The sequence below is a fragment of the Taudactylus pleione genome, unplaced genomic scaffold (genome assembly GCF_031769625.1).
Source record: "Taudactylus pleione unplaced genomic scaffold, aTauple2 ptg001146l, whole genome shotgun sequence".
Classification (NCBI taxonomy): domain Eukaryota; kingdom Metazoa; phylum Chordata; class Amphibia; order Anura; family Myobatrachidae; genus Taudactylus; species Taudactylus pleione.
In genome coordinates this window covers 130,588-142,825 of record NW_028285547.1, presented here as the reverse complement: position 1 = coordinate 142,825, position 12,238 = coordinate 130,588, and the positions used below count along the sequence as shown (strand labels likewise).

Here is a 12,238-nt window from a genome sequence, read left to right as displayed (position 1 = left end):
GCCGCCAAATTTTGCACGGAGTTGGAGAGCACATCCACCCAGGGTGGAGGAGTCACCATAGGGGCCTGAAAAGGTACCACAGGCTGCTGCGGCACAGGGGAAGCCTGTATATACATAGGCAACCTCGCATAGGGACCCACCGACTGAGACCCAGGAGGACTCCACAATAACTGCGGGACACCCGGGGAATGGGGGATGGTCGGCTGGGGCAACGACCTAGTAGGGAGAGCAGTCGGGACCGACAGACGGTCCGCAATAGACACCAGCACTTGAGAAAACATCGCCCACGGTGGTTCCTGCGCCTGAGAAGGTCTGGATGGGCCAGGAGCCACCTGGCACCGACTACACAGGCCATCCTGTGACAAATCCTCCCTATCCACTCCTGCAGAACAGCGTCCGCAGGAGGCCAACACCGGAGCCACTGAGCGCTCAACCTCCTCGTCTGACATGACAGAATATATTATATAGTCAAAAAATATATCTGGCAACAGGGCAGAAGAAAACGCACTCACCGGTGTGCTAAACAACAGCCCACAATACGGCACTGTGTAGCACACAACTGTATGTGACGGACCTCACAAATACGTGATCTATATACGTGAGGTCAGTAGAAACGCCCCTCCCCCACACACCTGTAGGGCTTGTAGGAGAAGTAAAGGGATAGGTATAAGCTGACAGTAAGCGGAAAATAAGCACAGACAGGCAGCACTAGCAAAAGTCACATACCATGCAGGAAGATATACTCACTGCACCTTTCCACTACAATCAACCTGCCCAGATTCAGTGTCTGGGAGGGCTATAGTGCTGTGTACGCTGTCCTTATATCGGGGGACAGGTACACAGGGGGACCGGTCCGCGTGCTCCCTGAAGATCTGCGCTGCCACTGTGAGAAAATGGCCGCTGGAGACCTCAGAGGAGGAGTGGCCGAGTAGCTGCAGCTCAGCGACGCCAGACTCCGTGCTGAAAGGCGCGCTGAGCTGAGGGGAGGAGCCGCTAAACAGGGAAGGCTTCCTCCCCTGGCTAGCATATTAACCCCAGGGCTTGCCGGCATCCCGCTTGCCATATATCCCTGGTGGTCTAGTGGTCCCACGGGTTATTCCTCCTCAGAGGGGGAGCCCGCCGCCACCGCTAGCGGCCCCCGGTCTGTCCCCTAGGACCGGGGGCAAAGGACTGCATCTGCAGGCAAAACCTGCGAGCCGCCGCTAATCGGCGACTCGCGGCTTACCTTGTCCCCGGCGACTCCGGCAGCAGTCCAGGGAGGGACCCAGAGTCCGGCTAGTACGGACTCTGGCCTCCCGCCGCGATCCCCAGTTCAGTACTGGCGTCGCGGCGCCAGCGGGGAAGGAGAGCGGCAGCGTGGGCGTCTGCATAGACAGCCCGTCGCTGCCACACTAGAGCCTCTGTTGTAAAATAAAAATCTAACAGGCTCTTTTTTTTTTTAAAATAAAAATAGAAAGCTTTTGGGGGCTGCTCCTGCAGCCCCCCTGCGCAGGTGACCCGACTCCGGCCGGGCACCAACTAAAACTGAGGTGCTGTGGCCGGGGGCGGGGTATAGAGGAGGACGGACCCAAGTGCATCCAGGGAGCAGCTAAAGCTTTAACTGCGTGGTGCCCATGGATCCAGATCAAGCTATACCCCAAGGTCAACCCTGTGGACCCCCTATGGACCCTGAAGTAGAAAACTCTCCTATACCCCTGTGTGCTCTCAGCAGCCATCCCGCTTCCTCTGTCCCCTATTACAGCCCAGCACAGAATGAGGAGCATTATAACTCTCCTATACCCCTGTGTGCTCTCAGCAGCCATCCCGCTTCCTCTGTCCCCTATTATAGCCCAGCACGGAATGAGCATTATAACTCTCCTATACCCCTGTGTGTGCTCTCAGCAGCCATCCCGCTTCCTCTGTCCCCTATTACAGCACAGAATGAGGAGCATTATAACTCTCCTATACCCCTGTGTGCTCTCAGCAGCCATCCCGCTTCCTCTGTCCCCTATTACAGCACAGAATGAGGAGCATTATAACTCTCCTATACCCCTGTGTGCGCTCTCAGCAGCCATCCCGCTTCCTCTGTCCCCTATTACAGCACAGAATGAGGAGCATTATAACCCTCCTATACCCCTGTGTGCTCTCAGCAGCCATCCCACTTCCTCTGTTCCCTATTACAGCCCAGCACAGAATGAGGAGCATTATAACTCTCCTATACCCCTGTGTGCTCTCAGCAGCCATCCCGCTTCCTCTGTCCCCTATTACAGCACAGAATGAGGAGCATTATAACTCTCCTATACCCCTGTGTGCTCTCAGCAGCCATCCCGCTTCCTCTGTCCCCTATTACAGCACAGAATGAGGAGCATTATAACTCTCCTATACCCCTGTGTGCTCTCAGCAGCCATCCCACTTCCTCTGTCCCCTATTACAGCCCAGCACGGAATGAGGAGCATTATAACTCTCCTATACATCTGTATACGCGCCCTTCTCACCTTGGTGATTTTCAGGAACTTGGAAGGATCCAGGACTCGGTTATTCTTTGCCCCTTGCACCATGTTCCATCCACCTTCCTCCACCCTCTGGACTCCCCCTAGGCATAAACACAGTCAGCCAGTGGCCATGAGGAGGTCTGGGTGTGACACAAAGGGGGTCTGAGGTCGCTGTCCTTACCTGGCCTGCGCTTCTCTTTCGTCATCAGTTGTTGGACTTTCCTCTGCTCTTCCTGTTCCTCTATTTTGGCCTCTTTGTGAATCTGCTCTATGGTTTTGGGCCCCTGGTCTGCTCTCCGGGACACCCAGTTGCACTATGGGAGAGGCAGAAGATTTCTATTACATACTATATATCCATATATACAACCTTGACATCTCAGCTATTATTGTGTTATATACAGCCCTAGAAATGTGCGACCATCCACCTACCAGTCTCAGGTCTATAATATCCTGCAGCATGAATCGGATCCGCGAGGAAGTCTTCCTCTCCTTCACAATCTTCTCCATCTGGTTGAAGTACTGGTCCATGCGAGGCTGCAATAGGCGGAGATCAGATGCGGGGCAGTGTGAGCAGCGGCTCCTGGTGCCATAGTTTTGTGTCATGTCTCGCTAATCTTCATGTCGTCTCTATGTATTTACTGCACTGAGAATATTGTCCCTCAGCCTACACCACAACCACCTGCGCTCTCTTCCAGTGACCGAGGACCCATCGACATTCCACCCAATGGCCGTGACCGAGGACCCTGTCCACCTTTCACCCAATCGCCTGCGCTCTCTTCCAGTGACCAAGGACGCATCCACATTCCAACCAATCACCTGCGCTCTTCCAGTGACCAAGGACCCATCAACATTCCAAGCAATCACCTGCGCTCTCTTCCAGTGACCAAGAACGCATCCACATTCCAACCAATCACCTGCGCTCTCTTCCAGTGACCAAGGACGCATACACATTCCAACCAATAACCTGCGCTCTCTTCCAGTGACCAAGGACCCATCCACATTGAACTCAATCGGCAATGCTCAATTCCAGTGACCGAGTACCAATCCACATTGCACCCAATCACTGCACTCGAGTCCAGTGACCAATGATGCATCCACATTTCTGCCAATCACCTGCGCTCTCTTCCAGTGACCAAGGACACAACCACATTCCAGCCAATCACCTGCGCTCTCTTCCAGTGACCAAGGACGCATCCACATTCCAACCAATCACCTGCGCTCTCTTCCAGTGACCAAGGGCGCATACGCATTCCAACCAATAACCTGCGCTCTCTTCCAGTGACCAAGGACGCATACACATTCCAACCAATAACCTGCGCTCTCTTCCAGTGACCAAGGACGCATACACATTCCAACCAATAACCTGCGCTCTCTTCCAGTGACCAAGGACCCATCCACATTGCACCCAATCGGCCACGCTCAATTCCAGTGACCGAGTACCAATCCACATTGCACCCAATCACTGCGCTCGAGTCCAGTGATCAATGATACATCCACATTCCTGCCAATCACCTGCGCTCTCTTCCAGTGACTAAGGACACAACCACATTCCAGCCAATCACCTGCGCTCTCTTCCAGTGACCAAGGACGCATCCACATTCCAACCAATCACCTGCGCTCTCTTCCAGTGACCAAGGACGCATACGCATTCCAACCAATAACCTGCGCTCTCTTCCAGTGACCAAGAACGCATACACATTCCAACCAATAACCTGCGCTCTCTTCCAGTGACCAAGGACCCATCCACATTGCACCCAATCGGCCACGCTTGCTCTCTTCCAGTGACCGAGTACCCATCCACATTCCACCCAATCACTGCGCTCGAGTCCAGTGACAGAGGACACTGTCCACCTTTCCACCCAAACACCTGCGCTCTCTTCTAGAGACTGAGGACCCACACACATTCCACCTAATTGCCTGCAATTTCTTCCACTGATCTTCTACCCAATCACATATACTAACGTCATCCCTGAACACTCCGCTTTCTCATTTCAATGCATAAAAGTCTGTCAGTAACAGGCGCCCCTTCCTGGGTATAAGTGTGTGATAATCATACAGCGAGTTACACCTAACCTGTCTTCAGTTTATTTACTGTGCTCACCTTGGCCTTCTCGAAATCCAGATCTTTGCCGATGGTGGTAAGAAGCCGGCACAGACACTCTAGTGACTCCTCATCATGGTTCTTTAGCAGTTTCACCACACAGTCGTGCATGATGGCTTCCGTCAGCATCTTCAGCTTGAAGAGCTCCCCGATGAACTTGATGTTCCCTATGGACCTCCGACGAGCCTTGTCTTTGGACTCCTCAAGCTCTTCCTGAAGACGCGTCTTCTCCTCTGGCTGTAGACACAGGGCAGATATAGATACACTGCACAACATTCCCAAATGACCTGAATAACTAAGGGAAACTGGCATCAACCCCTTCACTATGATGATGAAGATATTGACTACCAGAAAATCAATCCAAACCTCAAACAGTAGTGCAACAAAGAATTTCAAAGGTGAGTAGCCCTTAAATTGCGCAAGAAATACAATTCTGCAGCTCCCAAACACACAACTTCAAAAGGATACAACAAAACAGAAAAAAGTGTCTTGAATAGCGCTAATTGTATGTAAAGCCTTGAATTAGGAAGGGAAATATGCATAAAATACCCATCCAATAAATTGATATCATTTATTCAAACAAAATGAATTAAAAACAAGAACGTTAATAACATAGACATAAAAGAGGAATCGGGATCCAAGATGTCAAAATCTCACCAAATGGAAATGCTGCGGTGGGTTAATGCTAAAGATTAGCAAAAGGTCCCGGGCCAAAGTTAGCTCGGTACCACCGCAGAAAGCTGTTTAGTAGTCCAAATGGCAGCGGGATCCCAAAAGACGTTCCTCCTGGTTCACAAACTTGCACCTCCTGCAACGCGTTTCGGACCTCTCAGGATCCTTCCTCAGGCAAAGGCGTTGCAGGAGGTGCAAGTTTGTGAACCAAGAGGAACGTCTTTTGGGATCCCGCTGCCTCAAACAGTAGTGTAAAGGTGCGTACACACTAGACGATAGAGGAACGACTGTACGATTACTACATTGTAATCATATAATCGTTCATCTTCCTGTGCGGTGGGATAATGTGCCTACACTGAACGATATATCGTTCAGTGCAGGCACCTTCCCTCATCCCCGAACATGCCCAACCATTTGTTACCGGCAGGTTGACCGGCATGTTCAGGCGATGATTGCTGTCGAAAACGACCAGCGGGAGCGCGCATCGCTGGTCGTTTTCGACATTATACTGCACGATTACTGAACGATTAATGAGCGATTGAACGATTACGATATAATCGTTCAATCGTCATTTTAATCGCCCAGTGTGTACGCACTTAGGCCAACTCCACTTTACAAACAAGATCGTAAACTTCCCATGGGACAATTATTCCCCTTTAGACAATAGATTAAATGGTTACATCTCACCTGTATCTTCTCCAGCATGGGGCATCACAACATATGGAGAGGGGTACAGCATGACAACGCACCCCTCCCACCCGAACAAGTCCCATAAACATGGGCAAAAAATGAGAAGCGTTGACAGAACAGAGAGGTATTTTACCAGTAAGTCCCACTCCCCCTAGCTGGCAATGGGTGATTGTTGGTGGGACCCTACCAGAGGCAGGACAAGTGGGCGACTCTGCCACCCTTACAGGTTGTAGCTCGTATTTCCCAGGGTACCAATTAGAAGCCGCAATGTGTGAAGACAGCAAATAAGACGACTTTCTCCCATACTGTAGCAATCCCGGTCATGTGGGGACAGGGGGGCTTACTAGTAAAACACTTCTATGAGTTTACTTCTGATTTCAAATCACAGCTGGGGAAAAAAAAAAAGTGACTATTTCCCAGGAGAGCCGCAGCCTGGCGCTGCCCGCACAGAGGCGTCACTATTACCGTTGTAGACAACTCCAAATCTTTTTGCTTTTTCTCAAAAACGTCATCGTCCATTTTGTCCCTCTCGAACTCCTTCTGGCAGCGGTTGAGCAGCAACTTGCGGAAGTTCACAGTGCTCCCGGGCTTATCGGCCATCGGTACCTTTAACTGGAAGAGAAGCAGAACTCGTCCGTTACCCCGTGATTGACCTGAAGCTCAATGAAAACATAAATACACCTGGAGACGTTTGCTGAAATACAAGATAAAACCCCACCGCTAACGCCTGTCCCCCCCAGTAACGGCCAGAGGAAACCGTTCTCTGAGCTGCAAAAGCGGACAAGGCCAGCTTGATACTGACCCAGCGTCTCCAATGTGAAGTGAATGTGGCAGCACAGACAACATTACGGATGGATGAGTGTCAGGAGATCCCAGCCGCTTACAGCGGGCAACATTCAGGCGCTGATAAGCTTAACCTTCAGCTTAGTGCACAGACACGATGACCCTACAGGACTTACACTATTAATCAGCTGAGAATTTGCCTCCTGTTTGGGTTTATCATATACGGCATAAAACACACGAGGGTCAACGTACTCACCGTGGCAAGGCATCGGCACATATTGGCATATGCCACGGAGAAGCTGGGTTCATCTAGTGCTTTCTCAAATACCAGGTCGATGACCCCCTTCAGCCGCTCCTCGGTGTCCACGGTCAGGTCGGTCACCTGCTTCATCAACTGGTTGAACATCTGAGGCGTCAATTTGTTCAAGATGCTCCGAACCTTACGGAAGAGAGCCTGCGACGCCAGAAAAACGCGCAGAAACGTGAATGAGCTTTCAGGTTCTGCAATCATACCTGACGAATTTTTCTATGACCTCTATGGGGGAGTCAATGAGGGGGCAAGGATGACGCGATTCAATGCTCACAGTGCCATCTAACCTGCCCAGGCGGCCCACTGCAGAAGTGGGTGGCTTTATACTAACTCTATTGGGAGCCTGGGAGAGCCCCCAAATTTGGAACTCTCAGGACGTTCCGGCAAAGTTGGCATGTATGTATACAGGGACCATCATTAGACAGAGTAGCGGCAACATTATGTCTCCCCAGCTGCTAGACTGTCAGCGCGTTGTGGGGCACTAAGTACAGAACGTGTGCTGGTGGGTAACAGTATGGAGAATGTACAGGCTGTGCGCTATACACTTGCCTGGGTGCGCAGGTTCTCAGGGTCATCAGCCTGGCTGTCCCTCTTCACAGTGGGCTTCCAGGCATTCTCAGACTTTTTCAGGTGCACATCATCCGTCACTGAAATGTTCATGATTATTTTTCTGGGCTCCCGTCTCTGCCCTGGCTGTGAGCGCCTGGGACCCCCCACATTCAGCAGCTGGGGACACAACAGCGAGAACTTCACATGTTTACAGAAATTTCTTTAGCATTTCGTCTGCCATCATAATTTGCTTTTCTAACCCTAACCCACCACTCCTGTGTTTCTGCCCCCTCACACCACTGACGTGCTTCTACCCAACGCCAACCAGTCACATGCCACTCCCATCCTGCCCACCACTTCTACCCTATGCCCACCAGTCACATGCCTCTCCCCTGCTGCTCACCACTGACTCACTTCTACCCTATGCCCACCAGTCACATGCCTCTCCCCTCCTGCTCACCACTGACACACTTCTACCCTATGCCACCAGTCACATGCCTCTCCCCTCCTGCCCACCACTGACACACTTCTACCCTATGCCCACCAGTCACATGCCTCTCCCCTGCTGCTGACCACTGACACACTTCTAACCTATGCCCACCAGTCACATGCCTCTCCCCTACTGCTCACCACTGACACACTTCTACCCTATGCCCACCAGTCACATGCCTCTCCCCTCCTGCTCACCACTGACACACTTCTACCCTATGCCCACCAGTCACATGCCTCTCCCCTACTGCTCACCACTGACACATTTCTACCCTATGCCCACCAGTCACATGCCTCTCCCCTCCTGCCCAAAACTGACACACTTCTACCCTATGCCCACCAGTCACATGCCTCTTCCCCTCCTGCCCACCACTGACACACTTCTACCCTATGCCCACCAGTCACATGCCTCTCCCCTACTGCTCACCACTGATACACTACTACCCTATGCCCACCAGTCACATGCCTCTCCCCTACTGCTCACCACTGACACATTTCTACCCTATGCCCACCAGTCACATGCCTCTCCCCTCCTGCCCAAAACTGACACACTTCTACCCTATGCCCACCAGTCACATGCCTCTTCCCCTCCTGCCCACCACTGACACACTTCTACCCTATGCCCACCAGTCACATGCCTCTCCCCTACTGCTCACCACTGACACATTTCTAACCTATGCCCACCAGTCACATGCCTCTCCCCTCCTGCCCAAAACTGACACACTTCTACCCTATGCCCACCAGTCACATGCCTCTTCCCCTCCTGCCCACCACTGACACACTTCTACCCTATGCCCACCAGTCACATGCCTCTCCCCTACTGCTCACCACTGATACACTACTACCCTATGCCCACCAGTCACATGCCTCTCCCCTACTGCTCACCACTGACACATTTCTACCCTATGCCCACCAGTCATATGCCTCTCCCATGCTGCCCAAAACTGACACACTTCTACCCTATGCCCACCAGTCACACGCCTCTCCCCTCCTGCTCACCACTGATACACTACTACCCTATGCCCACCAGTCACATGCCTCTCCCCCTCCTGCCCACCACTGACACACTTCTACCCTATGCCCACCAGTCACATGCCTCTCCCCTACTACTCACCACTGATACACTTCTACCCTATGCCCACCAGTCACATGCCTCTCCCCTCCTGCTCACCACTGACACACTTCTACCCTATGCCCACCAGTCACATGCCTCTCCCATGCTGCTCACCACTGACACACTTCTACCCTATGCCCACAAGTCACATGCCTCTCCCATGCTGCTCACCACTGATACACTACTACCCTATGCCACCAGTCACATGCCTCTCCCCTCCTGCTCACCACTGACACACTTCTACCCTATGCCCACCAGTCACATGCCTCTCCCCTCCTGCTCACCACTGACACACTTCTACCCTATGCCCACCAGTCATATGCCTCTCCCCTGCTGCTCACCACTGATACACTTCTACCCTATGCCCACCAGTCACATGCCTCTCCCCTACTGCTCACCACTGACACACTTCTACCCTATGCCCACCAGTCACATGCCTCTCCCCTACTGCCCACCACTGACACACTTCTACCCTATGCCCACCAGTCACATGCCTCTCCCCTACTACTCACCACTGATACACTTCTACCCTATGCCCACCAGTCACATGCCTCTCCCCTCCTGCCCACCACTGACGCACTTCTGTCCCCATTCTCCATCTCTCAGGGTAGATATTTCAGTACTAGTCACTATATGCTGTAAGGAACATCTCCTAACTAGCTGCGGTACCAATGTACAATACTTACAGGTACCCCACGGCCACCAGGGGCCAACCGTCCAAAATCTGCATACGCAGGGGTGAAATCCGGCCCTTTCTGCAGCATGCGCGTGTCCAGGGTCCTCATGGCTAACTTTGGCTGAATGATCTGTAAATGGACAGGGAAGATGAACTGTGATGAACAGAGCAATAAAACACCTACACACTCCGATCACTTCAGCACTGAACAACGGCAGAGCCCATCTCATCTCATCGCAGCCCTAAGCGATCACTATCGCACTCTCTCATCCATCCGGACACCATGCATCTCAGCACAGGTAAGGGGTGACAGCAGTCTGAGCAATAATCTATATTATGCAGGAGACCACCTTACAGTCATACAGAGCGTCCCCATAGTCTGGCTGATTTGTGCCACCTCCTAAACATGCAGCACCTGAGACTGCACCCAGACACCTCCCTCTCTCCTCACTTTGTCCAGGACCACGTCGCTGATGGGCGGTAAGCCTTCTGGCTTCTGCACACATGCCGGCATGAACTGGAAGCCCAGCAGGAAATCCCTGTCGTACTGTCGCTTTCCATCCTGCTGCACACATGGAGCCGGGGCTGCTGGAAGATCCTGGGACATTTCCGGGGACTGCTCTACTGTGCTGAGACCTAGACAGGAGATAGAGCAGGGGACCGGATGAGCCCGGCATCCTGGGGTAGGAGTCACTGCACCGCACACGACACATACAAGGGACTCCTCTACTTGGGAGTCGTTACATAAGCATAAACACTGCAGTTGTAATCAACCGCCCCATAGCGGATGGTGAAAAGTGACGTCACTTTCACGGTAGTGCAAGGATAGAGATCCATATGTAACAGCACCAAAGTCATCATTTACTAAGGTCATCAAATGTGCATTTTAGGCAAATTGTACCTGATTTATGAGAGCATCCTTCCTCTGTTCCCGAGGGGTCTCCCCCTTCGCCTTCGGAGATGGTATCTGCCCCATTGCGCAGGAGCTCCGATTCGCCGTTCTCTTCCAGCGGTTTAGCGTTAAGGTACAGGTGTCCCGTGTCTGCGCTGACACTGCTGCTCTCCTCCAGCTCCAACTCTACAGCCTTCTCCTCTGCAGTGTCGCTCTCCTCCTGCAGATTAGACATGGACTCAGTCGCTCTCTAGTACAGATCAAAATACACTTCATAATCCCCGGACTGATCTGCCCCCCCCCCCCGTCCTGCGCTAACACAGACCTACGGCCAAGGCTGGGAAACCCCTTCCCTAGGCGTGACGCTGCCAATGACGGGCATCTCCTCGTCTCATGTGATCAGCCAGACTAGCAGTGTCGTGTATGGGAGCTTGGAACAGAAAGCCCTAGTTCTCCCCCCATCACACTGAGCTTACCTCAATATTCGGCGTCCGTACCTCCTCCCTGTCTGGACTTTCGTCTCTTGACTTCTGCCACATCTTTGGTGAAGCTGCAACAGTTTGGGCTGTAGACAGATTTAGAACACATTATAATGCCATACTTGTTAGACGCTCCATGGATGTAATTAAATTAGGCTCTTCCTATGACTGCAGCAACATGTGACGTGATGATACGTTAGTTTATTCTTTAACACCAGCTGCTGTGAATCACCTTTATATATATATACACCAATTGGCACAGCCGACTATCTGAGATATAAGAGGCCCACGCGCCTCTCCTCCCCCCTTATAGCCTGGCCGTATCATTTGGTTGGATCCTAAAAAACATATTTCTGTGTACGTCGTAAAAGCAAAATATAGAAGTGCTCTAGACCCGATCATTGTGGCTACACCCAGATCCGTATATAACATGCGTCAGATCCAACCGTACGGCAACCGAACCAAACAGTTGGGTCACCAAGGGTCGTTTCAGTTTTTTGGCTATTGACTGCTTACACATGGCTACAGTAGTCACTGGCACAGTCTAGAACAAGATGAGATGAGATTACAAGAGCAATAGAGCCAATAGCCAGACCGGCCCAGGAAATCATCATGCGTTGCCATCAAAACTGTAGGATGGGGCTACGGAGCATTTATCTGTGATGACGATATTCTCAGGGTTTAGTTCTGGTCGTAAAAGGTTTGCGTCCAGTATGTGAACCAAGAGAATGCAGGTCCCCAAGACGATTTCACAGGTGAGGGCATCTCAGGATGGTTCCTCTTCCAGAATTCAGGCTCCCTGGAAGTCTTGGTGGTCGCTGGACACCTGTTATACTGCATTTGGCAGGAATGGAGGCAGCCAGTGCGAATTATACAGACTTTTATGTCACATTCCTGCTCTGGAATCAGAGAACGAGGTTATGGCTAAACCATGAGCTGAGAGAATACTCTCTAGCCATCTCCGCAGTGAGTATCCCCTACAGAAAGGCTTGGTACAGCCCATAAGACATAC

General features: G+C 51.8%; 1 protein-coding gene across 5 annotated transcripts in view; it reads right to left on the bottom strand.

Annotated features, from left to right (window-relative positions):
* The window catches only part of EIF4G3 (eukaryotic translation initiation factor 4 gamma 3), a 127,392-nt gene that overhangs the window by 19,855 nt on the left and 95,299 nt on the right, over positions 1–12,238 (bottom strand). For all 5 annotated transcript variants that reach the window (XM_088462079.1, XM_088462080.1, XM_088462081.1 and 2 more), the window contains 11 exons: positions 11,224–11,312; positions 10,757–10,967; positions 10,307–10,491; positions 9,866–9,985; positions 7,577–7,753; positions 6,974–7,171; positions 6,400–6,546; positions 4,573–4,809; positions 2,901–3,005; positions 2,653–2,785; positions 2,475–2,572 (listed from right to left, as the gene is read on the bottom strand). In XM_088462079.1, the coding sequence (XP_088318205.1) occupies positions 2,475–2,572; positions 2,653–2,785; positions 2,901–3,005; positions 4,573–4,809; positions 6,400–6,546; positions 6,974–7,171; positions 7,577–7,753; positions 9,866–9,985; positions 10,307–10,491; positions 10,757–10,967; positions 11,224–11,312 (1,700 nt within the window). The remainder of the gene's footprint in view (positions 1–2,474; positions 2,573–2,652; positions 2,786–2,900; positions 3,006–4,572; positions 4,810–6,399; positions 6,547–6,973; positions 7,172–7,576; positions 7,754–9,865; positions 9,986–10,306; positions 10,492–10,756; positions 10,968–11,223; positions 11,313–12,238) is intronic.